At 44.1% G+C, this 26,725-nt stretch overlaps 1 protein-coding gene across 3 annotated transcripts in view; it reads left to right on the top strand.

Annotated features, from left to right (window-relative positions):
- LOC110497537 (protein Smaug homolog 1) overlaps positions 1-26,725 on the top strand; it is a 101,361-nt gene that overhangs the window by 53,386 nt on the left and 21,250 nt on the right. For 2 of the 3 annotated variants that reach the window (XM_036954474.1, XM_021573682.2), the window contains exons 3-9: positions 7,323-7,907; positions 11,486-11,839; positions 19,259-19,368; positions 19,726-19,812; positions 21,306-21,561; positions 23,755-23,840; positions 24,998-25,116. In XM_036954474.1, coding sequence (XP_036810369.1) covers positions 7,323-7,907; positions 11,486-11,839; positions 19,259-19,368; positions 19,726-19,812; positions 21,306-21,561; positions 23,755-23,840; positions 24,998-25,116 — 1,597 coding nt within the window. The remainder of the gene's footprint in view (positions 1-7,322; positions 7,908-11,485; positions 11,840-19,258; positions 19,369-19,725; positions 19,813-21,305; positions 21,562-23,754; positions 23,841-24,997; positions 25,117-26,725) is intronic. The other variant, XM_021573684.2, reaches the window with a different exon arrangement.

Genomic DNA, 26,725 nt, shown 5'->3' with positions numbered 1-26,725 from the left:
GAAGTGTTCTCATCCTCTTTGAGACTCGTCCATCTGTTGTTGACTCTTGTACTTCAAAACCCCCGGGGTGCGTCTCAATAGTATTTGGTTGCGTCTCCTTGTCTTACAGTTGTACTCTAACTGTAATGGTGTGTCAACAAATTCCCACAAGTGGTGCATATGCAGGAGTGGATACCACTAGAGTGAAATGCCTTTCTTGCAAACTCAAACTCCAACAACTAAATAATCAATAACAATTTATTACTAGAAAAAAACACAATGAAATACACAATAAAGTTAGCATACTATATACAGCAAAAAAAGGCAAGTTCCAATACCATATATACAATGTGCAGGGATACTGGAGTGATGGAGGTAGATATGGGCAAAATTATAGGCAAAATTATAAACAGAGTAGCAGCAGCTTGAACAGTGGCTTGCGAAAGTATTCACCCCACTTGGCATTTCCCTATTTTGTTGCCTTACAACCTGGAATTAAAATGGATTTTGGGGGGGGTTGTATCATTTGATTTACACAACATGCCTACCACTTTGAAGATGCAAAATATTTTTTATTGTTAAACAAACAAGAAATAAGACAAAAAAAACAACTTGAGCGTGCATAACTATTCACCCCCCCAAAGTCAATACTTTGTAGAGCCACCTTTTGCAGCAATTACAGCTGCAAGTCTCTTGGGGTATGTCTCTATAAGCTTGGCACATCTAGCCACTAGAATTTTTGCCCATTCTTCAAAGCAAAACTGCTCCAGCTCCTTCAAGTTGGATGGGTTCCACTGATGTACAGCAATCTTTAAGTCATACCACAGATTCTCAATTGGATTGAGGTCTGGGCTTTGACTAAGCCATTCCAAGACATTTAAATGTTTCCCCTTAAACCACTTGAGTGTTGCTAGCAGTATGCTTAGGGTCATTGTCCTGCTGGAAGGTGAACCTTTGTCTGAAACAGACTTGAATAGGTTTTCCTCAAGAATTTCCCTGTATTTAACGATATCCATCACTCCTTCAATTCTAACCAGCTTCCCAGTCCCTGCCGAGGGAAAAACATCCCCACAGCATGATGCTGCCACCACCATGTTTCACTGTGGGGATGGGGTTCTCAGGGTGATGAGAGGTGTTGGATTTGCACTAGACATAGCGTTTTCCTTGATGGCCAAAAAGCTCAATTTTAGTCTTATCTGACCAGAGTACCTTCCATATGTTTGGGGAGTCTCCCACATGCCTTGGCAAACACCAAATGTGTTTGCTTATTTTTTTTTCTTTAAGCAATGGCTTTTTTTCTGGCCACTCTTCTGTAAAGCCCAGCTCTGTGGAGTGTATGGCTTAAAGTGGTCCTATGGACCTCTCTGCTGTGGAGCTATGCAGCTACTTCAGGGTTATCTTTGGTCTCTTTGTTGCCTCTGATGAATGCCCTCCTTGCCTGGTCCGTGAGTTTTGGTGGGCAGCCCTCTCTTGGCAGGTTTGTTGTGGTGCCATATTCTTTAAAAAATGTAACGGATTTAATGGTGCTCTGTAGGATGTTCAAAGTTTCTGATATTTTTTTTATAACCCAACCCTGATCTGTACTTCTCCACAACTTTGTCCCTGACCTGTTTGTAGAGCTCCTTGGTCTTGATGGTGGCGCTTGCTTGGTGTTGCCCCTTGCTTAGTGGTGTTTCAGACTCTGGGGCCTTTCAGAACAGGTGTGTATATATATATATATATATATATATATCTATATCTATATATCTATATCTATCTATCTATATCTATCTATCTATATATCTATATCTATCTATCTATCTATCTATCTATCTATCTATCTATCTATCTATCTATCTATCTATCTATCTATCTATCTATCTATCTATCTATCTATCTATCTATCTATCTATCTACTGAGATCATGTGACACTTAGATTGCACACAGGTGGACTTTATTGAACTAATTATGTGACTTCTGAAGGTAATTGTTTGCACCAGATCTTATTTAGGGGCTTCATAGCAAAGGGGGTGAATACATATGCACGCACCACTTTTCCATTTAGAATTTTTTGAAGCAAGTTATTTTTTTCACTTCACCAATTTGGACTATTTTGTATATGTCCATTACATGAAATCCAAATAAAAATCCATTTAAATTACAGGTTGTAATGCAAAAAATAGGAAAAACGCCAAGGGGATGAATTATTTTGCAAGGCACTCTATGTGAGCGTGTGTGTGGAGTCAGTATAAATGTATGTGTTTATTATGTGTGAGTTAGCAAATGATGGAGTGACAGTGTGTGTGAGTGTGTAGGGCCCTGTGAGTGTGCATAGAGAGAGTGCAAAAATGTATATAGAAGGTAAATCAAGATAGTTTGTGTAGCTACTGTATTTTGTTAGCTATTTATCAGTTGTATTGGTTGGGGATAGAAGCTGTTCAAGAGCCTGTTGGTGTCAGACTTGATGCACCGGTATCTCTTGCCGTGCGGCAGGGGAGAAAATAGTCAATTACTTGGGTGGTTGGAGCCTTAAATGATTTTCCGGGCCTTCTTTTCACACCGCCTGATATAGAGGTCCTGGATGGCAGGGAGCTTGGCCCCAGTGAGGAACTGGGCTGTCCGCACAACCCTCTGTAGTAGAGGGCGACCGATTTATGATTTTTCAACGCCGATACCTGCGTTTCTTTTTACAATTTTTTTATATTTTTTATTTGTAATAATGACAATTTCAACAATACTGAATGAACACGTTTCTTTTATCTTAATATAATACATCAATAAAATCAATTTAGCCTTAATGAAACATGTTCAATTTGGTTTAAATAATGCAAAAACAAAGTGTCGGAGAACGTAAAATTGCAATATGTGCCATGTAAAAAAGCTAACGTTTAAGTTCCTTGCTCAGAACATGAGAACATATGAAAGCTGGTGGTTCCTTTGAACATGAGTCTTCAATATTCCCAGGTAAGAAGTTTTAGGTTGTAGTTATTATAGGAATTATAGGACTATTTCTCTCTCTACCATTTGTATTTCATATACCTTTTGACTATTGGATGTTCTTATAGGCACTTTAGGTATTGCTTCCGTCCCTCTCCTCGCTCAAACCAGGAACACATCGACAACAGCCACCCTCGACGCATCGTTACCCATTGCTCCACAAAAGTCGCAGCGCAAGGGGAACAACTACTCCAAGTCTCAGAGCGAGTGACGTCACCGGTTGAAACGCTATTGGCGCGCACACCACTAACTAGCTAGCCATTTCACATCGGTTACACCAGCCTAATCTCGGGAGTTGATAGGCTTGAAGTCATAAACAGCGCAATACTTGAAGCATTGCGAATAGCTGCTGGCAAACGCACTAAAGTGCTGTTTGAATGAATGCTTACGAGCCTGCGGCTGCCTACCATCGTTCAGTCAGACTGCTCTATCAAATATCAAATCATAGACTTAATTCTAACATAATAACACACATAAATACAAGCCTTTGGTCATTGATATGGTCGAATCTGGAAACTATCATTTTGAAAACAAAACGTTTATTCTTTCAGTGAAATACAGAACCGTTATGTATTTTATCTAACAGGTGGCATCCCTAAGTCTCAATGCTGTTACATTGTACATTCTTCAATGTTATGTCATAAATATGTACAATTCTGGCAAATTAATTACGGTCTTTGTAAGGACGAAATGGTCTTCACACAGTTCGCATCGAGCCAGGCGGCCCAAACTGCTGCATATACCCTGACTGCTTGCACGGAACGCAAGAGAATTGACACAATTTCCCTAATTATAATACATTCATGTTAGCAGGCAATATTAACTAAATATGCAGGTTTAAAAATATATTCTTGTGTGTTGATTTTAAAGAAGGCCATTGATGTTTATGGTTAGGTTTGGTGCTAAATCATCACCCGTTTGGCGAAGTAGGCTGTGATTCGATGAGAAATTAACAGGCACTGCATCGATTATATGCAACGCAGGACACGCTTGATAGACTAGTAATATCAACCATGTGTAGTTAACTAGTGATTATGTTAAGATTGATTGTTTTTTTATAAGGTAAGTTTAATGCTAGCTAGCAACTTACCTTGGCTTCTTGCTGTCCTCGCATAACAGGTAGTCAGCCTGCCATGCAGGCTCCTCGTGGAGTGCAATGTAAGGCAGGTGGTTAGAGCGTTGGACTAGTAACCGGAAGGTTACAAAAACGAATCCCCAAACTGACAAGGTAAAAATCTGTCGTTCTGCCCCTGAACAAGGCAGTTAACCCACCGTTCGTAGGCCTCAATTGAAAATAAGAACTGTACCATTTGAGAGAATATTGGCTGGCTACATCACTGCTTGGTATGGCAATAGCACCGCCCTTAATCGCATGGCATGGAGTAGAGGTCGACCGATTTAATCGGAATGGCCGATTTTCAAGTTTTCATAACAATCGGAAATTGGTATTTTTGGACACCAATTTGGCCGATTTTGAAAAAAATAGTTTTACACCTTTAAACAAAAGGTACTGTCGAGTCTTCACGACTGTGCTTGTGTGTTTGGACCATTTTAAGTCTTGGACACAGAGGAACTGGAAGCTGTCTACTTGCTCCACTGCCACCCTGTCCACGATCAGCTCCTTAGTCTTGCTGACGTTGAGGGAGCGGTTGTTGCTCCGGCACCACACTGCCAGGTCATCGTTGCTGGTAATCAGGCCTACCACTGTTGTGCCAACAGTGAATTTGATGATGGTGTTGGAGGTGTGTGTGTGCGCACGAGCGTTCACAACTTTTGCATTCTAGGTTATTGGTGTGTGTCTCAGAGCACCAGGTGAATGGATACCCTTTTAAAAAGCACTGAACATGTTAATAAAGCTTGATCAACGTCACTCTCCCTCCCGGCTAGACAAGGAATGGATGAATGGCACTGACACTTGGAGACAGAGGGTGGAAGACTTGCCACCTCAAACTGTTTTTGTCTCACCTATATTTGGATGTAGGGAGGACATAAAGGGGGATAGAGCAAGGGGGAGGGGGGGAACGTGGAAAAGAGGAACGTGGAAGGAGGAAGAGAGAGTCCCAAAGATGACTAGGCTATTGTATAAGCTGCCTGCTGCTCCAATTCAAAACTGAACCTTGAGGGAGGGGGAGGGGGGGTGAGAAGGAGGAGTGAGTGAAAAGCAGGCTAAAGGGAGTCAAGAGGGAAGAAAAGAGTGTGTGGAGCCTTGTAGACAGTAGGACAGCCATAGGAGAGTGGGGGGAATAGTGAAAGCAAGAGCGAGGGAAAGAGAGCAGGCCTCAGTCCAAGTCAAATGGAGGGCTCTAAATTTAGGATAAAGGTGTTACTGGGGGTCATGAGAATAAACTGGGCATTTAGCCCAGAGCCATAGGCACAGCTCTGGGGCGGGCACCACTATATTTGTGTTTATTAAGGATCCCCATTAGCTTCTACACTACACATAAAACAAAAGATAAAACAGTACATCATATAACATTGTTACGCCACTACATGAAATCACATTTTATTAGTACAACAGGTACAACCTTAGAGTGAAATGCTTACTTACGAGCCCCTAACCAAAAGTGCAGTTAAAAAAATATATAAAAAATATGGATAAGAATAAGAGATGAAAAGTAACAAGTAATTAAAGAGCAGCAGTAAAAAATAACAATATACAGGGGGGTGCCGGTACAGTCAATGTGCAGGGGCACTGGTTATTCGAGGTAGTATGTACATGTAGGTAGAGTTATTAAAGTGACTATGCATAGATGACAAACAGAGAGTGGCAGTGGTGTGGAGGGGGAAGGGGGGTAATGCAAATAGTCTGGGTAGCCATTTGACTAGATGTTCAGGAGTTTTATGGCTTGGGGGTAGAAGCTGTTTGGAAGCCTCTTGGACCTAGACTTGGCGCTATGGTACCGCTTGTCGTGCGGTAGCAGAGAGTCTATGACTAGGGTGGCTGGAGTCTTTGACAATTTTTAGGGCCTTCCTCTGACACCGCCTGGTATAGAGGTCCTGGATGGCAGGGAGCTTGGCCCCAGTGATGTGTACTGGGCCATTCGCACTACCCTCTGTAGTGCCTTGCGGTCGGAGGCCGAGCAGTCGCCATACCAGGCAGTGATGCAACCAGTCAGAATGCTCTCGATGGTGCAGCTGTAGAACCTTTTGAGGATCTGAGGACATACATACAGTACCAGTCAAAAGTTTATTATTATTCGGGGCATTGTGCAAGGTGTCAGAAACACGATGGCATCACACAGTTGCTGCAGATTGGACGGAGGTACATTCATGATGTGAACATTCAACGTTCCATCTCATCCCAAAGATGCTCTATTGGATTGAGGTCTGGGACTGCGTAGGCCACTCAAGAAAACTGAGCTCATGTTCCAGGTGATATTTTTCCACTCCTCAATTGTCCAGTGTTGCTGATCGTGTGCCCACCGGAGCTGCTTCTTTCTTGTTTTTGGCTGATAGTAATGGAACCTCCAGTGTGGTCGTCTGCTGCAACAGCCCATTCGTGACAAGGATCAACGAGTTGTGTATTTTGTGTTGCTATTCTGCACACCGCTGTTGTACTGCACCTTTATTTGTCTGTTTGTGGCCCGCCTGTTAGCTTGCATGATTCTTCCTGATAAACTCAGTCACTCAGTGTAATCGTTGACATTATTCTCGGAAGCTACCCATAACATATCCCAGTCCGCGTGATCAAAATCTTGAAGCGTGGATTCTGATTGGTCAGACCACCGTTAAATAGTCCTTAGCATGGGTGCTTCCTGTTTGAGTTTCTGCCTGTAGGAAGGGAGGAGCAAAATGGAGTCATGATCAGATTTGCCCTGTAGGCATCCTGGAAGGTCGAGTGTTTTTAGCAGCGCGAGTACTACAGTCGATGTGCTGATAGAACTTCAGCAGATTTTATTCTCAAATTTGCTTTGTTAAAATCCCCAGTTACAATAAATGCGGCCTCAGGATATGTGGTTTTTGCATAAAGTCCAGTGGAGTTATTTGAGGGCCGTCGCGGTATCGGCTTGAGGGGGGATATACATGGCTGTGACTATAACTGAAGATAATTCTCTTGGGAGATAATACGGTCGGCATTTGAGGTATTCTAGGTCGGGTGAACATACAGGAACTCATGTCCTTTTGTTATCACGATCATATCGTTCATTCCAGCGGGAGATGGATCGGCAGACTTTTTTCTGGCTGAAAATGAGTGTGTAACCGGCTGTATAAGGCAACAGCCGGCACTAATGGAAAACACTGCACATTTGCTATCTGTAAATTCAAAGTCACACCATTATGAATAAGCCATTGTTATGTGTTACTGTAGATTCCTATATTAACCGTTCCTCTCTTTTTCTCTTCCTTCTCGCTCTTCCTCCCCCAGTGGTGATCAGCCAGTGGCAGGGTGAGCCCAAGGAGCGCGTCATCTCCCTGGTCCTCACCCACCTGCCCCTGCTCAAGCCGGGCAACGTCGAAGCCAAGGGCGAGTACATGCGCCTCCTCCCCCGCATCCTGGCACACACCATCGAGCACGGCCGCCATCTGGAGGAGTCGCGCCAGCTCCTCTCCTACGCCCTCATCCACCCGGCCACTTCACTGGACGACCGAGCCGCCCTTGCCCTCTGGCTCAATCACCTGGAGGAACGCGCTGCTGCCCGGGCTGACTCGTTGGAACGACTGCCCCCCTCCCCAGCCTCGCACCATCAGACGCCCCCCTCAACGCTCTCCTCGTCGGGTTCCAGTTTGGGTTCCTCTGTGGGCCACCTGGGTCACCTGTATCACCACCAGCGCTACGGCTCAGACGATCGGCTCAACGGCTGGCAGGGGTCGAGGGACTCGGGGTTGGGCAGCGGATGGCAGCAGCAGGGGCAGGGAGGGTGTGAGAATGGTGGGCACCTGGCTCTCTACCCGTCCTCGTCTGTACCTGGGAGTATCAACACGGTGGGCACGGGCGGCAGCAGCAACACCAGTGAGTGGCTCTTCTTTTTCGACTTCCTGCTTTTTATAGCGAAGTCCCAATTGTCTGACATGGCTTCCTTTCTTCCTTTCCTCTCGTGGTTTACTTTCTATCTGGAGCAGCACTGATCTGAAAGGAGTCCAATCAATCAATCAAATGTATTAATTATGCTCTGTTTACATGAACAGTTGTCCCAATGTTGTCATAGTAGTAACTAACATAAAATGGGCATAAAACTGCCTGAGCAGTCCCCACATCTGGTTTTCAGGGAAAAAGGAAGCTAGGTTGAAGGTAATGTATCCCTGAAAACCAAATACATCTGGTTGTCGTTGACCCCGCTGAGGGTGTCACAGTATAAACCTGGCCTGGACCAGTAAAGAGTTAGGTTAGGTTTGGTTTGAAGACCTACCCAGGCCTTTCACCGTCAGTTGTGGTGAATTAAAGGGGACCAGGAAAGGAAAGGAAGCTGAGTTATGATGTGGCCTCCTCCACTTCGTGTTGTTGTTTTGGATTAAAATACTCACTCTTAGCAGCTCACTCAGTAGTTTGCATGTGCTTAGTCAGGGTTCCTGATGCTGATGAGAGTGCAGTCTTTATTAAACGGACTTGTCAGGACACTCTGAAATTATAGTTTACAATGTCACTTTACACCTCCTTTAGTTGTGTTAGTAACCTTTTCAAATAAAGTGGCGCCAAAGTCTCAAGAGTCTAGATGCCCCCCCCCTCCCACACACACACACACAGTTTTCATGTTGTCATTGCAGACCTTAGAGAGCTATTTGTAACTTTTAAGGAATGTCCAGATCAACTAGCCCATGTCAGCTAGGTTTTTTTGCCCATAGGTTTTGTTGTAATGTTTGAGTCACTCAAATATCACATATAAGATATGGCTAAATCGAATTGCAGGAAATTAGCTTTAAAATGGCAAATAAAGTGGGGTGTGAACAGTTTGTGCTTATACCCATAGAAATAGACACGAGGAGGGGGGTGTTCTCCAGTGCTGGAAGGGGTGGGCTGAGTTAAAATGTTTTGGAACCCCTGTTCTAGAGCACCCTCAGCTGGAACCAATGCTATAAGGTAAACTCCAAAGAAACCCAAGTCAGCCAGCCACTAGCCACCTGACAAATAGCTGGAAAATGTCTACCCGCTGCGTTGAAGTCTAAAGTGGTAGGTGGGTGAGTAGGCCCTATCGCCCAGCACTCCAAAGCTATTCAGATTTAACATATCTGTGGTTAGAGCAGGATATTTCCAGTTGAAGAATGCAAGGGTCTTTTTTTCTCAGATGAAGGAGACAGCTGGAGATATAAATAAGGACACATTTAAAGCTCTGGGCCCTGCGCAAGATCCTCTTATTTTTTTACTGTGCTTGGGAGTTTTAGAAGTCCATAGCACAAATGAGTGATTTTACAACTACTCTAGAGTTGCCCTCCTTTTAGCCAATGGTCAGTCACCACAGGATTAAGGCACTTAATGGTCAATTCAACGTCTGCATTGGCCATGCAGCATTTACGGTGATACGGAAGTCTGGGATTTCATACTTCTTACGCTTTGCAGAGCAGCGCAGAGCTGTTGTGAAGGAAGTTGTCAAGGGAGAGAGTTTGTGTTTATACCGGTCCTCCCGACCCCATCTACCATCAACCAATTATGTCAAGGCAGAGCTATACGGAGCCCTCCGCATTGTTGCAACATTTCTGAGGCGCACAACGATGTGGTACTGAGCTCAATTTGGCCTCTGCGTGACTCTGGAGGCTCTGAATTGCGTCACACCCTCCAAACGGAGCCTCCGAACACTTCAATGGGTTAAGTCTCCATATTTTTCAACAATGCAATATTTCTACACACAATCCCCTCCGTCTGTCTCTGTCTCTGTCTCACCCCACCAAACCCCACATGCGTACCTCCCTATCGCCATCCCAGGCACCACGTCCCATCCCTTACCCATGTAAGGTAGCCTTTGTGGAGAGTCTGTATTTAAGGAAAATGGCTAATATTTAGGGACTGGAACTTGTAATGTTAGCTGGCCACCTATTTTAAACTAGCCCGTAAAATCCTATACATAGCCAGGCTAACACAGTTAGTGGTGCCGCATATAGGGGGAGAAAGAGACTGACAGGCGACACACACACAGACACCGGCCGGATAGTGGGCACATAAAGCTCTCTCCGGTACATCTTATTTTTTTTGCCTTCGAAGCCAGCGTGCCCACTCCGTCTACTGGACATTTCCATCTAAATTGGAGTTCATAGGAGCATGTCAAATTGGGTGTTCAATGAAAGCGAAGAGTCTATATTTGTGACTTTTTATACATTTTGTTGTTACAAAGTGGGATTAAAATTGATTTAATTGTCATTTTTTTGGTCAACGATCTACACAAAATACTCAGTCAAAGATTTGAACATTTGTATTAATTTTTTTAAATGAAAAGCAAAACGGGTCAATTATGATTGTTTCAGATTTGGTCTGTTCTGGACCAACCATATAATGGTCTTGTTTGGGGGTGGAACTCATTACCATTATAGCCACTGTGTAGAATAGGACCCAATTATGCAAAAGAAGGGTATTGCATATTTCTACATGTGTGTACCTATTCAGCATACATCACCATGAATATAATTATATTAATATCCATAATTATACATTTCTGTATAGATCAGGGACGCATGATGTAATTCCATTACCGTCATTCCTTCACCAGAAGTAAATCCACTTCAGCAACTGTAGTTCAATATCCAAAATACATGTTTTCATCCTTGAGTATGCAGCATGCTTTTGCCTCTCACTAGAGCCCCATCACTACTAGCCTACTTGCCTCATGTCATAGCTGTCTTCTTTCTGCAGACATCTTTTGATTCTTAATTTGGAGCAGATATTTATAACAGAAATTTAAGAAAACGTGGTTGAATTCAAAACTGAGGGAGATTTTACTGTAATTCTTTAACCAAGCATTGCATCTGCACAGTTCTTCCAGTAAATGTGATTTTGTGACAGAGTTGGAAATCAATGGTTTTTGTTTGGCATACAATTTAAAGTGAAACATCTGAATCCGCATAATTCCGTTACTGTGGAATTGTCCTACTCCAGCTACTTCTGGAATGTTCTGTGACGCCATACAAGGTTTACCTGTTGTGTAGGTGTAAAAGCAGGGGAAAATGTCTGTCTCTCCCCCTCTCTCTTGCCTGCTTGTTTTTCCGACAAATAAAATAAATATGACAAGTTGTGTTTTCTGTGACCCAACTGTGCTCAGCGGCCTCTTCAATCTAGCGACCTTCGGTTACTGGCCCAACGCTTTAACCACTAGGCTACCTGCCACCCCTACTTCCCACTGGTACAGAAAGACAGAAGCCTCTGGCTGGGAGAACAGTGTGTTGTGAATGGACATTATAATCATCAGTAAATTGGTTACAGTAGTAAAGTTGAGCTGGGGGCTAAGACTCAGGTCTGGTCTGGGCCTCACCATGCCTGTCTGTCCATGTCCCTACTAGCTCTCAAACTAACACAGTGTGTTATCATGGTAGTATCCTAGCAGAACTGAGCCCCTTTCTAACTGTCTGGGCCTCCCCACCCCCCTGTCTCTTGTGTGTGTCTTGCAGTCCTGTTTGGCGGCGGCGGAGGGCAGCACAGTCCCCTGAAGCGTTCGGTGTCCCTTACCCCCCCGATGAGTGATGGCTCCTTGGCCGGTTCCTCCTCCTTGGGTTTGGGTCATGGCTGGCTCTCCCAGGAGGACCTGCGCGGGCCCCGGGGGGGGGGAGGAGGAGGAGGAGGAGGGCTGGGGCTGGCCCCCACCGACCCCCACCACGCACCCCTCTCCCCCCAGAGCAGCGTAGCGTCTTCGGGTAGTGGCGGCAGCGAGCACCTGGAGGACGCAGGTGTAGGAGGAGGAGGATGCTGTGGAGGAAGTTTGTACCGCAGGAGCACATTTCATAAGGAGGGCAGCGGCATGAGGGGTGAGTTCAGTACTCCACCGCTCTCATGCGTAGCGGACAGGGTAGCATGGAGGAGGCAGCCATGGGGGCTAGGGGGATAGAGGGTGTTCACCACAGGATGTCCCTCATCAACTGTTTTTGAGTTGACCGCGTCTGCCCCCCAAATGCGTTTGATAGTTCGTTAGATATTTAGTGTAGTGATCCAGTCATTGATTAAAAATTCCACGTCTATCAATGTCAGTTGAAACAGAGCTTTGTGACCGTCCTGGTCTGAGACGGTTAAAGTGTTTTCTAGAATGTCCTCTCCAGCAGTTGTGGTCGGTGCCGTTTAAGATTAAGGAGGACGTTATTATTGGATGACTGTCATTCATATTCCATTCACCCAGCTCAATGAAACATCGATAGGTTTATACTACTAAACTCAGCAAAAAAAGAAATGTCCTCTCACTGTCAACTGCGTTTATTTTCAGCAAACTAACATGTGTAAATATTTGTATAAACATAACAAGATCCAACAACAGACATAAACTGAACAAGTTCCACAGACATGTGACTAACAGAAATTTAATAATGTGTCCCTGAACAAAGCGGGTGTCAAAATCAAAGTAACTGTATCTGGTGTCAGTATCTGGTGTGGCCACCAGCTGCATTAAGTATTGCAGTGCATCTCCTCCTCATGGACTGCACCAGATTTGCCAGTTCTTGCTGTGAGATGTTACCCCACTCTCCCACCAAGGCACCTGCAAGTTCCCGGACATTTTGGGGGGGGAATGGCCCTAGCCCTCACCCTCCGATCCAACAGGTCCCAGACGTGCTCAATGGGATTGAAATCCGGGCTCTTCGCTGACCATGGCAGAACACTGATATTCCTGTCTTGCAAGAAATCATGCACAGAACGAGCAGTATGGCTGGTGGCATTGTCATGCTGGAGGGTCATGTCAGGATGAGCCTGCAGGAAGGGTACCTATCACATGAGGGAGGAGGATGTCTTCCCTGTAAGGCACAGCGTTGAGATTGCCTGCAACGACAACAAGCTCAGGCCGATGATGCTGTGACACACCGCCCCAGACCATGATGGACTGGATCGATCCTGCTCCAGAGTACAGGCCTCGGTGTAACGCTCATTCCCTCAACGATAAACGCGAATCTGACCATCACCCCTGGTGAGACAAAACCGCGACTCGTCAGTGAAGACCACTTTTTGCCAGTCCTGTCTGGTCCTGCAATGGTGGGTTTCTGCCCATAGGCGACGTTGTTACCGGTGATGTCTGGTGAGGACCTGCCCTACAACAGGCCTACAACCCCTCAGTCCAGCCTCTCTCGGCCTATGATGGACAGTCTGAGCACTGATGGAGGGATTGGGTGTTCCTGGTGTAACTCGGGCAGTTGTTGCCATCCTGTACCTGTCCCGCAGGTGTGATGCTCGGATGTACCGATCCTGTGCAGGTGTTGTTACACGTGGTCTGCCATTGCGAGGCCGATCAGCTGTCCGTCCTGTCTCCCTGTAGCGCTGTCTTAGGCATCTCACAGTACGGACATTGCAATTTATTGCCCTGGCCACATCTGCAGTCCTAATGCTTCCTTGCAGCATGCCTAAAGCACATTCACGCAGATGAGCAGGGACCCTGGGAATCTTTCTTTTGGTGTTTTTCATAGTCAGTAGAAAGGCCTCTTTAGTGTCATAAGTTTTCATGACTGTGACCTTAATTGCCTACCGTCTGTAAGCCTTAGTCTTAACGACTGTTCCACAAGTGCATGTTCATCAGTTGTTTATGGTTCATTGAACAAGCATGGGAAACAGTGTTTAAACCGTGTTTAAACCCAAATAACCTGTGAAGTTTTTTGGATTTTTACCAATTATCTTTGAAAGACAGGGTCCTGAAAAAGGGACATTTCTTTTTTTCACTGAGTTTACATGATACCTGAATTTGCCCTGTACCCATCATGATGTTGCTACAACCTGGCCTGCACATGAAAGTTTATAATGTAGTTGCACAGGTTTGAGAGACACGTTGTAGGAATCAAGGTGACAGACAGTGACACATTCAATACCAGATTCAATACTGCCTTGCACACTCTTGCCTGCATCTGATCTGGTGTGCAATCATTAGTCCAAACAGTTTCAGTTCCGTTTTGCAACTTAAACAAGAGTTTCTGGTATTGGACAAATTCAGATAGGGCCCTGCCCATTTTCTTCCGTTTGCTTCCGTGTTAAGAAATGTTTTGCAACAGAATTAGCAGAATGAATCACCGGTGCACACACAGTTCACAGCGAGGCTATATACAGGGGGTACCGGTACAGAGTCAATGTGTGGGGGAAGTGACTAGTCGAGGTAATTTAGGTAATATGTACATGTACAGTAGATAGAGGTAAAGTGACAATGCATAGATAATAAACGAGGAGTAGCAGCAGCGTAAAAATGGGGGTGAGGGGGACAATGCAAATAGTCCGGGTAGCCATTAATTTAGCTGTTGGTTAGCTGTTCAGGAGTCTTATGGCTTGGGGGTAGAAGCTGTTAAGAAGCCTTTTGGACCTAGACTTGGCGCTCCAGTACCGCTTGCTGTGCGGTAGCAGAGAGAACAGTCTGACTAGGGTGGCTGGAGTCTTTGGCAATTTTTTGGGGCCTTCCTCTGACACCACCTGGTATAGAGGTTCTGGATGGCAGGAAGCTTGGCCGTATGCACTACACTCGGGTCCTCCTTTCCTGTAGTCCACAATCATCTTTGTTGTCTTGATCACGTTGAGGGAGAGGTTGTTATCCTGCCACCACACTGCCAGGTCTCTGACCTCCCTATAGGCTGTCTCATCGTTGTCGGTGATCAGGCCTACCACTGTTGTGTCGTCGGCAAACTTAATGATGGTGTTGGAGTCATGCTTGGCCATGCAGTCATGGGTGAACAGGGAGTATAGGAGGGGACTGAGCACGCACCCCCTAATCTATGGATTACACATGACTGAGAATACAGATATTAATCTGTTGGTCACAGATACCTTAAAAAGGTAGGCGCGTGGATCAGAAAACCAGTCAGTATCTGGTGTGACCACCATTTGCCTCATGCAGCGTGACACATTGCCATCACGTAGAGTTGATTAGGCTGTTGATTTTGGCCTGTAATGTTGCCCACTCCTCAATGGCTATGCAAAGTTGCTGAATTTTGGCGGGAACTGTAACACGCTGTCGTACACGTAGATCCAGAACATCCCATACATGTTTAATGGGTGACATGTCTAGTGAGTATGCAGGCCATGGAAGAACTGGGAAATGTTCAGCTTCCAAGCCATGGGACTGTGCATTATCATGCTGAAACATGAGGTGATTGCAGCGGATGAATGGCACGACAATAGACCTCAGGATCTCATCACGGTATCTCTGTGCATTGAAATTGCAATCGATGAAATACAATTGTGTTTGTTGTCCGTAGCTTATGCCTTTCCATACCATAACCCCACTGCCACCATGGGGCACTCTGTTCACAACGTTGACATCAGGAAACCGTTCGCCCATATGACACAATACACGTGGTCTGCGGTTGTGAGGCTGGTTGGTCATACTGCCAAATTCTCTAAAACAGTTGGAGGCGGCTTATGGTAGAAAAATTTACATTTAAATTCTCTGGCAACAGCTCTGGTGGACATTTCTCTAGCTCCCTTAACTTCTGTGGCATTGTGTGCCAAAGCTACACATTTGAGTGGCCTTTTATTGTCCCCAGCACAAGGTGCACCTGTGTAATGATCATGCTGTTTAATCAGCTTCTTGATATGCCACACCTGTCAGTGGATGGATTATCTAGTCAAAGGAGAAATGCTCACTAAGGGATATAAACAAATGTGTGCACAACATTTGAAAGAAATAAGCTTTGTGCATATGGAACATTTTATTATTTTTTTTTTTCAGCTCATGAAACATGGGACTTACTTTACATGTTGCGTTCATATTTCTGTTCAGTGTAGATTGTTATTTATCAATAATGTTTTGTTGCATTTAACTGCCAAAAATACTGTTACAGAAGCTATTTCCTTAGTAGGTGACGTCAGGGGTCACCATGTCGGAGACGTGGGTGCTCAGGATGATAGTTTCTCACTAGTAATTACCAGTTTGAGGGCCGTTCAAGTGGCTTTTTTCCAGTCATGTGGGCTGTCTCTGTTAAGTAACTACCCATCCCGGATCCGGGAGAATTGTCATCAACTGACACTAAGTAGCATAACGCAACGGACAAAAAATCTTACTAGAAAATATTCATATTCATGAAATCACAAGTGAAATATATTCAAACACAGCTTAGCCTTTTGTTAATCACCCTGTCATCTCAGATTTTGAAAATATGCTTTACAGCCAAAGCAAGACAAGCATTTGTGTACGTTTATCGATAGCATTATGCCTAGCTAGCAGCAGGCAATCTGGTCATGAAAATCAGAAAAGCAATCAAATTAAATTGTTTACCTTTGATGACCTTCGGATGTTTTCACTCACGAGACTCCCAGTTAGATAGCAAATGTTCCTTTTTTCCCCAAAAATTATTTTTGTAGCCAAAAAATAATTAGTTCTTCAGGTTTGGCTGAGAAAACGACTGGAAATTGCGGTAACGACAACGCCGGAAAATATTCCAAATTAGCTCCATAATATCTACAGAAACATGGCAAATGTTGTTTATAATCAATCCTCAAGGTGTTTTTCAAATATCTATTTGATAATATATCAACCGGGACAGAGCTTTTTTTTAGTAAGACCGGGTGGAAAAATGGCTAACTCTGTCTTTTGCGCAAGAAATACACAAAGAGCCATCAGGTGGACACTGACGCACTGTTGTCGCTCAGGCTCAATTTTCAAAATAAAAGCCTGAAACTATGTCTTGTGATACTAGACACATTAAGGAAGCCATAGAAAAAGGAATCTCGTTGATATCCCATTCACTGCTCAATAGGGAAGCATAGGAAGGGACTTTACTCATTCTTTTGCCTGCAATATCAGTTCTGTTATACTCACAGACAATATCTTTACAGTTTTGGAAACTTTAGAGTGTTTTCTATCATAAGCTGTCAATTATATGCATATTCTATTTTCTGGTCCTGAAAAATAGCCCGTTTACTTTGGGAACGTTATTTAAAAAAAATTATAATAATTTACCCCTAGAATTCAACAAGTTAAGTAAGTTACACAATTAATTGAAAGCTTTGGCCTGCTTATATAAAGTGGGTACTACTTGTTTGCTGAAATGGATGCAAGAGTAAAGTTCATAACAGGGCTCGATCACTTTCACGAGGTGCGGAAACACCCTATTCTCATTTCAGTTCAGATACAAAAATAGCCTACATAGCCTGCTCTTGTAATTTCTTTAGACCGGTCAGAATCTGCTGCCAAGGGTTGCTTGAATGTAGAGGGGAGACGTTGTTGTGGTGTTTCTTTGCGTTTCCGTCTTGCTCTTGTATACTGGGGTGACGTCGGCGTAAATGTGTCAACATACACGGAGTGTTCAAAACATCTTTCCAGGACATAACTTTCACCTGGTCAGTATATGATTCTGTATTGATGTCACTTGTTAAATCCATCCAGGAGACCGGTTAAAGAAGGAATTGCCTTGAGACTATTACCATTCAGAGTGTGAATGGGCAAGACAAAAGACTTGTCTTTTGAAAGGGGGATTTACATTTTAGTCATTTAGCTAATCCAGAGCGACTTGCAGTAATGAGTGGATACATTTTTGTACTTGGTAGTAGGTGCGCACCGGTTTGAGTGTGTCAAGAACTGCAATGCTGCTGGGGTTTTCACGCTCAACAGTTTCCCGTGTGAATCAAGAATGGTCCACCACCCAAAGGATATCTAGCCAACTTGACACAACTGTGGGAAGCAATGGAGTCAACATGGGCCAGCGTCCCTGTGGAACGCTTTCAACACCTTGTGGAGTGCATGCCCCAATGAATTGAGGCTGTTCTGAGGGCAAAGGGGCAACTCAATTTTAGGAAGATGTTCCTAATGTTTTGTACAGGTGTTGGCAACTGCAAAAATAATTCTCATTGAGCGTGGCGACATACTGTTTACGTTTTATTCACAACTCTCACAACTCTCCTCGAATTCTGGTTTATCAAACCCACCAATCGCCATCGGACAGAACTAAGTTCCCTGCTGCGCCTCACAAATGGACAGTTTGAAATGTGCCAATTCAGATTTTAACTTTGATTACAATGTGAGCATTGGCTCTAGTTGTTTTAATATAATATTCTGAAATGTTTTTTCAGTTCAGATTTACTCAACCAACATAGGCCTACAATGCAGCATAGCCTATAGTGTTTTTCATTTTGTTCCTTTTTTTTTATGTATTCATTCGGGTTCACAGTGCAGACTGAACCGAGGTCCCCATACCTAACGGTTCGGTACGAATACTGTACCTGGTGACTTCTGGGCCAAGTTTTGATTGGTTGGTTTGGTTGGCCCCCGCATCTTGTCTGTGCAAGCACTTGAGTGAATGGGGCAATAGGAAACAAGACCCCCGTTGCTTGGTATTTTAAGTTGTTATGCGCCACCACCGCTCATGTTAAGGGCTCCAATATGGCTTGACTAGCGACGACAGAGTACTGTCAGGACAGGAGCGTACATTCTCTGATGTTGCCTTTATAGGGTGGCTTTCTATAAGACCCTGTTGCATGCGCAGTCTCAGGACACAGATACAGTGACATCTGGTTCCTAGTGTACCCCGTATAACCTTGAACCATTACCAATATGCACAAGTTTGCATAAGCAGTCCTAAGCATCTGGGCTCCTATTCAGACTGTATCTCTGACTAGGAGTGACGATCTAATCCATATACTCTTATTCATTACAGTCTAAAAGGCAAAACTGATCCTATATCAACACTCCTACTCCGAAACTTTGTGAACACGAGCATGAATGGTACAACCAGCTTTCTGGTATTGTTTGCCTTTGCTTGGGGTCAATGTTTTTGCCCTTTTCTAGTAGAAAGAAAAGGCCATTTTAGGCTTGTTTAGAGCCTGGTGTTTGCATCTAAGTGTGACGTACACCATTAAAGTACTGTGTTACCAATACATTATGCTGTGACAATGAAATGTGATTTAAAGCAGTAAAATAAAATACTTCTAAGGTAATTGACATTGACACCCACCACATAACATACAAAGCAAACGATAGAACCAAAACTCCTTAGCTAGCGACCGACATCTGAGGAGGTCTAAAAAGGGTCATGGTCTCAGTGTTTTACATCACGGCTTTGACTTGAAGGATAAGAGTTGAAGGGATAAGTCCCTATGGGCCCAGGTCCAAAGTAATCCACTAAATAGGGAATAGGATGCTATTTGGGACAGAGTCTGAGACACTAGGAGAGTTTTAATGGTGAGAGGGAATGTCAGAAAGGACACTCATATCAGTGTCGTTACATTGACTTACTACAGATGTGCTTAAGACATTTGTCTGACGTGTGTGCCTACAGATGTGCCGGCCTGGCTGAAAAGCCTCCGTCTCCACAAGTATGCGGCTCTATTCTCCACCATGACGTACGACGAGATGATGTCACTGACCGAACAACAGCTGGAATCACAGGTCAGTAGCAACAAGGAATACCTAAGGAAACTTACTAGGAGCATAAAGGCAATTTTAAGGAATTGTTACGGTAGTGAAAGTCTGTCTCCAGTTTCTAGTACTGTACTTTTGTCGTCTTCCTCAAAGAGCTGATAGACAAGGTAGACAGGATGTTATAAAGGCTCATTCATGCTTATAACAAGTTATAAAGTAGTATTCTTTTTTTTAATGGGAGGCTTTAAGTAAATTGATTCAGAAATGTTCAGTTGAACACGTTGATTAATTACCCTTTTCATTATGTATTTCTTTAACTTGTCGTTAGTGTGTGTTTGTGGTGAAGGAATGTTGAAAGAGTGAAATTATATTCATTTTCTGCAGAATGTCACCAAAGGGGCGCGCCACAAGATAGTCATCAGCATCCACAAACTGAAGGAGCGCCAGAACATGCTGCGCTGCCTAGAGAAGGTCAGTGGTGCAAGCTGTCAACTTCTTAGGTTGAGTAAGCTGTCACGAAGCTTCTACAATGTTTTGCTAAGTGAGGCCCAATCCCAAATCAACCCCTGAAACCTTCTCCCTATGCACTTATTGAAATGTAAGAACATTCGATAGGTATAAGTAATATGGTTAACTGAGCAATATTACCATATTGCTTATACCTGTCAAATCCTCTCAGATCTGTGACAGTCAGGGTCAATTTGGGATTGGGCCTGAGTGAAATAGGCAGACAATTGGGGTCAGCGTTTCACTTCCTGTCTAAAGGATCGGTTTGGGCAGTTGCTCTTTTTCTTTTTCCTCTCTTCGTCTGTGCTGAGTGGAAAAGACTTGACAGATAAAAACAATACAGTATGTCTGAAAACCTGACTAGCTGTCTAGTCATCAGGAAGAGGGCCAAGTGAGAGACCTTGGATCCTTCCATTTCTCTTCGAGAGGGAGGTAAAAGGAATTGAGGAAACGAGGCTGGAGGAAGCAAAGATTCGACTGCTAGTAATGTTTTTAGACACAGCCACATCATTTGATGGCTTGCTCACCTGTCAGTTATTTTAGATCAGTACAGATGAAGAGGACACAGGTAGAGAAAATACACTTTTTCGACTAGAGTCCACTTATCCAGGAAGATAACGTCTGAGCCCTGTCTCTATAAGGGTCTCGGACAATGGCTGTCAAGGTCCCAGCGGGGTGTCTTCTCTTATAGGGCCTTCTAAATTCAAGCCTGACCTTTTCACCAGGGGCTCTTCATTCAAAAAATTTGCTTCTGCGCTACATTTGTATGGTTTGGGGGTGAAACAAGACACCTGTTGCTTGGTATTTCAAGTTTTTATGTGCTTGCTTGCCACTCATGTTAAGGGCTCAGAAATGAATTTGACTACCAGCAGCAGTACTGGACAGGGGACACAGAGGATGCATCCAAAATGGCACCGTATTCCCTATAGTGAACAACTTTTGACCAGAGTCAAAATTAGTGGAGTGCTGGTCAAAATTAGTGCACTATATAGGGAATAGGATGTCATGACCGGACAGGATAGTAGTGAAATGTGTGTATTTTTGCTGATGAGGTCGGAGAGCGTTTCCTCCCTTTCATGTCCAAAATATCCCGCCGCCTGACAGCCGCTGTTGTAGGAAGGACTGACGGAGACTTCTAGAATGATCCTCCTCTGGGCTATGAGTATTTGTTTCCCTTACTGTAACGGTCCGGAACTGTTTGGTACCATATGTCTCTTTGATGTTAAAGAAGCACCTTCATTATAGATCATGCTGACTAATTTCCTTTCTCCCTTCTCTCTGCTATATCTCCTCCTCCCCTGCTCTCCTCTCTTTCACTTCATTTTTACTGTACCCCTTTGTGACCTTCCCTTTCTTGCTCCCATTCCTTAATTCTCTCTCCTTCTATCACTTTGTTTCCTCCTCCTTCCTTTTCTCTCTCACACTCTTTCCCTTTAATTTGATCTCTCCTTTCCCAGGACGTGTTGGAAGGGGGTAACCTGCGCGCCCCTCTTGCCGAGCTCCACCAGATGATCCTGACACCCATCAAGGCTGTGGCCAGCGACGAGTCGTTGCCCTCCTCGACCACACAGCAACCCCTGTTGAGCCTTGAGGGGAAGAGCAGCGCCGCCCCGGGCTCTCACCTGGCCCCCGTAGGAGGGGAAGGGGAGACAGGGGCTACCCTCATCGCCGAAGGGGACATCCCCGGCCAGTTCACTCGCGTCATGGGCAAAGGTAGAGGATCTAGTCCCATAGATTGGGAAGTTAAGTTGTCGTAACGTTGTCACTCGCACGTCACATTTGTGTGATAGACTTTACAGAAAGAAACCAAACACCTGGTGTCACAATGTGGTCACTATTTAACTTCAAAACCATTTTCATATTTTTCATTAGTCCACCATATGGTCCCAAATATTATAATTTTGCCTAATAGGAAGCCTGTGTTGACTTCTGGAAAGGTTTCAAACTTCATAAGGCTTTTTGCGTTTACTTGTTTTTGGGCATTAGGAGACTGAAAGCGATTTAACTTAACCTTTCTGATCTCCCCATCCCGGATCCGGGATCGTGAATACAGACTCAAGCTCATTACCATAACGCAACGTTAACTATTCATGAAAATCGCAAATGAAATGAAATAAATATGCTAGCTCTCAAGCTTAGCCTTTTGTTAACAACACTGTCATCTCAGATTTTCAAAATATGCTTCTCAACCATTGCAAAACAAGCATTTGTGTAACAGTATTGATGGCTAACGTAGCATTTAGCATTAGCATTCAGCTGGCAACATTTACACAAAAAAACAGAAAAGCATTCAAATAAAATCATTTACCTTTGAAGAACTTCAGATGTTTTCAATGAGGAGACTCTCAGATAGCAAATGTTCAGTTTTTCCTGAAAGATTATTTGTTTAGGACAAATCGCTCCGTTTTCTGCGTCACGTTTAGCTATGAAAAAACCCCTGTATCCAGGATTGTGTAAATCTATCAGCAAGCTCATTAGCATAACACAACGTTAACTATTTATGAAAATCGCAAATGAAATGAAATAAATATGCCATCTCTCAAGCTTAGCCTTTTGTAAACAACACTGTCATCTCAGATTTTCAAAATATGCTTCTCAACCATAGGAAAACAATCATTTGTGTAAAAGTAGCTAGCTAGCGTTAGCATTTCACGTTAGCATTTAGCGTTAGCATAAGCGTTAGCATCCAGCACGCAACATTAACAAAAACATAAAAGCCTTCAAATAAAATCATTTACCTTTGAAGAACTTCTGATGTTTTCAATGAGGATACTCTCAGTTAGATAGCAGATGCTCAGTTTTTCCAAAAAGATTCCTTGTGTACTAGAAATAGCTCCGTTTTATACATCACATTTGGCTACCAAAAAAAATCTGAAAATTCAGTCCTCAAAACGCGAACTTTTTTCCAAATTAACTCCATAATATCGACTGAAAACATGGCAAACGTTGTTTAGAATCAATCATCAAGGTGTTTTTCACATATCTCTTCATTGATACATCGTTCTTGGACACATGCTTTCTCCCCTGAATCAAATGGTAAAGTAGAAGCAGCTGCCAATTGCGCACCGAATTCGACGCAGGACACCAGGCGGACACTTGGAAAATGTAGTCTCTTATGGTCAATCTTCCAATGATATGCCTACAAATACGTCACAATGCTGCTAAGACCTTGGGCGAACGACAGAAAGTGTAGGCTCATTCCTTGCGCAATCACAGCCATATAAGGAGACAATGGAAAACAGAGCTTCAGAAATTCTGCTAATTCCTGGTTGATGCATCATCTTGGTTTCGCCTGTAGAATGAGTTCTGGGGCACTTACAGACAAAATCTTTGCAGATTCTGAAACTTCAGAGTGTTTTCTTTCCAAAACTGTCAAGAATATGCATAGTCGAGCATCTTTTCGTGACAAAATATCGCGCTTAAAACGGGAACGTTTTTTATCCAAAAATGAAATAGCGCCCCTAGAGCTCTAACAGGTTAACTGAATGTGGACATGCAACATTTTTATTTGACTATCAAAAACGGATTAATGAAAAACATACTAAATAAACAATTGTAAGACAGCCCTTAGCCGTTGTATATTGGCCATATACCATACCATCGGGCCTAATTGCTTAATTCTAGTATGTGGGCGTTTTGGTTTCTTGACATTCCATAGACTTCCCTTCCTCTCCCTAACCACCTCAGTGCTATGTACTGAACAAACAGTGGACATTTTGGAAGAAATGTGGAATATGGAAATCAGTGTGGCCACGTTTCCCCTTGCTCAAACCCTGTGTCCTTAAATCCCCCTGCTTTGGGGAAAGTAATTCACCCGCTCTCTTTTTCTTTCTTTTTCTTTCTTTTTCTACCCTCTTCTCTCTCCTCTCTTTTTTTGTCCTCCCTTTCCCCCTTCTCTCTCTCCAGTTTGCACACAGCTCCTGGTGTCCAGGCCAGATGAAGAGAACATCAGCTCCTATATGCAGCTCATTGACAAGTGCCTTCTGCATGAGGTACACACACAGAGCGAGAGAGAATACTTTTCTTAATACAGTTCTTCAGACCCTTATTTATATAATGGGTGAATGTTTCACATTAGAGCAGCAGTTGTCATCTACATTTCAAGGGGAAACTGACTCTGCCTTTGTGTGTGTGTGTGTGTGTTCATAACCTCACAGTATTTTAGACATATATTACATTCTGTATCAGCTCAAGTGTGAAAGCTGGATATTGGAAATTGTAAAAAAATACAAAGGTATACTGAACAAAAAATGTAAACGCAACACGCAGCCATTTCAATGCTTTTTACTGTGTTACAGTTCATATAAGGAAATTAGTCAATTGAAATAAATTCATTAGGCCCTAATCTATGGATTTCACATGACTGGGCAAGGGCACAGCCATGGGTGGGCCTGGGAGGGGATAAACCCACCCACTTGGGCGCTGGGAGCAAGCCCAGACAATCAGAATGTGTTTTTCTCCACAAAAGGACAGAAATACTCTTCAGTTTCATCAGCTGTCCGAGTGACTGGTCTCATACGATCCCGCAGGTGAAGAAGCTGGATGTGGAGGTCCTGGGCTGGCATGGTTACACATGGCCTGTGGTTATGAGGCCAGGTTGGACGTACTGTCAAATTCTCTAAAACAACTTATGGTAGAGAAATGAACATTCAAATCTCTGGCAACAGCTGTGGTGTACATTCCTGCAGTCGGCATGCCAATTGCATGCTCCGTCAACTTGAGACATCTGTGGCATTGTGTTGTGTGACAAAACTGCACAATTTAGAGTGGCCTTTTATTGTCACCATAAGTCATTTGTACTGTGTAATGATCATGCTGTTTAATCAACTTCTTGATATGCCACACCTGTCAGGTAGATGGATTATCTTGGCAAATGAGAAATACACATTAACAGGGATGTAAACAAATTTGTGCTCTATTTTAAAGAAATAAACTTATTGTGTATATGCAGAATTTCTGGGATATTTTATTTCAGCTCATGGGACAAACACTACATGTTGCGTTTATATTTTTGTTCAGTATATTTCTAGTGTAGTGGGGCCATAAAAAATCAAAATAAACTAACAAAGCTGAACTGCAAAACCCTAAGTCATGGTCTTTCTCCTACTCTTTGGCCCTGCAACCTCTCCTTTCCCCTCTCCTCCTTCAGGCGTTCACTGAGACACAGAAGAAGCGGCTGTTGTCATGGAAACAGCAGGTGCAGAAGCTGTTCCGCTCGTTCCCCAGGAAGACTCTCCTGGACATGGCGGGCTACCGGGCGCAGAGGAGGTAGATTAGACCCTACACACACACACACACATTCCTCACAATCAAATGTAGACCGCATTATCTACCAAGAGAATTCTCTTCGATTATAATCACAGCCGTATATATCCCCCCCCCCCCAAGCAGACACATCGATGGCTCTGAACAAACTTTATTTAACTCTTTGCAAACTGGAAACCATTTATCCGGAGGCTGCATTCATTGTAGCTGGGGATTTTAACAAGGCTAATCTGAAAACAAGACTCCCTAAATTTTATCAGCATATCGATTGCGCAACCAGGGGTGGAAAGACCTTGGATCATTGTTACTCTAACTTCCGCGACGTATATAAGGCCCTGCCCCGCCCCCCTTTCGGAAAAGCTGACCACGACTCCATTTTGTTGATCCCTGCCTACAGACAGAAACTAAAACAAGAGGCTCCCACGCTGAGGTCTGTCCAACGCTGGTCCGACCAAGCTGACTCCACACTCCAAGACTGCTTCCATCACGTGGACTGGGACATGTTTCGTATTGCGTCAGATAACAATATTGACGAATACGCTGATTCGGTGTGCGAGTTCATTAGAACGTGCGTTGAAGATGTCGTTCCCATAGCAACGATTAAAACATTCCCTAACCAGAAACCGTGGATTGATGGCAGCATTCGCGTGAAACTGAAAGCGCGAACCACTGCTTTTAATCAGGACAAGGTGTCTGGTAACATGACCGAATACAAACAGTTATTCCCTCCGCAAGGCTATCAAACAAGCTAAGCGTCAGTACAGAGACAAAGTAGAATCTCAATTCAACGGCTCAGACACAAGAGGCATGTGGCAGGGTCTACAGTCAATCACGGACTACAGGAAGAAATCCAGCCCAGTCACGGACCAGGATGTCTTGCTCCCAGGCAGACAAAATAACTTTTTTGCCCGCTTTGAGGACAATACAGTGCCACTGACACGGCCTGCAACGAAAACATGCGGTCTCTCCTTCACTGCAGCCGAGGTGAGTAAGACATTTAAACGTGTTAACCCTCGCAAGGCTGCAGGCCCAGACGGCATCCCCAGCCGCGCCCTCAGAGCATGCGCAGACCAGCTGGCCGGTGTGTTTACGGACATATTCAATCAATCCCTATACCAGTCTGCTGTTCCCACATGCTTCAAGACGGCCACCATTGTGTCTGTTCCCAAGAAAGCTAAGGTAACTGAGCTAAATGACTACCGCCCCGTAGCACTCACTTCCGTCATCATGAAGTGCTTTGAGAGACTAGTCAAGGACCATATCACCTCCACCCTACCTGACACCCTAGACCCACTCCAATTTGCTTACCGCCCAAATAGGTCCACAGACGATGCAATCTCAACCACACTGCACACTGCCCTAACCCATCTGGACAAGAGGAATACCTATGTGAGAATGCTGTTCATTGACTACAGCTCGGCATTCAACACCATAGTACCCTCCAAGCTCGTCATCAAGCTCGAGACCCTGGGTCTCGACCCCGCCCTGTGCAACTGGGTACTGGACTTCCTGACGGGCCGCCCCCAGGTGGTGAGGGTAGGCAACAACATCTCCTCCCCGCTGATCCTCAACACTGGGGCCCCACAAGGGTGCGTTCTGAGCCCTGTCCTGT

Source organism: Oncorhynchus mykiss, chromosome 19 (genome assembly GCF_013265735.2).
Source record: "Oncorhynchus mykiss isolate Arlee chromosome 19, USDA_OmykA_1.1, whole genome shotgun sequence".
Taxonomy (NCBI): domain Eukaryota; kingdom Metazoa; phylum Chordata; class Actinopteri; order Salmoniformes; family Salmonidae; genus Oncorhynchus; species Oncorhynchus mykiss.
This window is presented reverse-complemented; position numbering and strand designations above follow the sequence as displayed.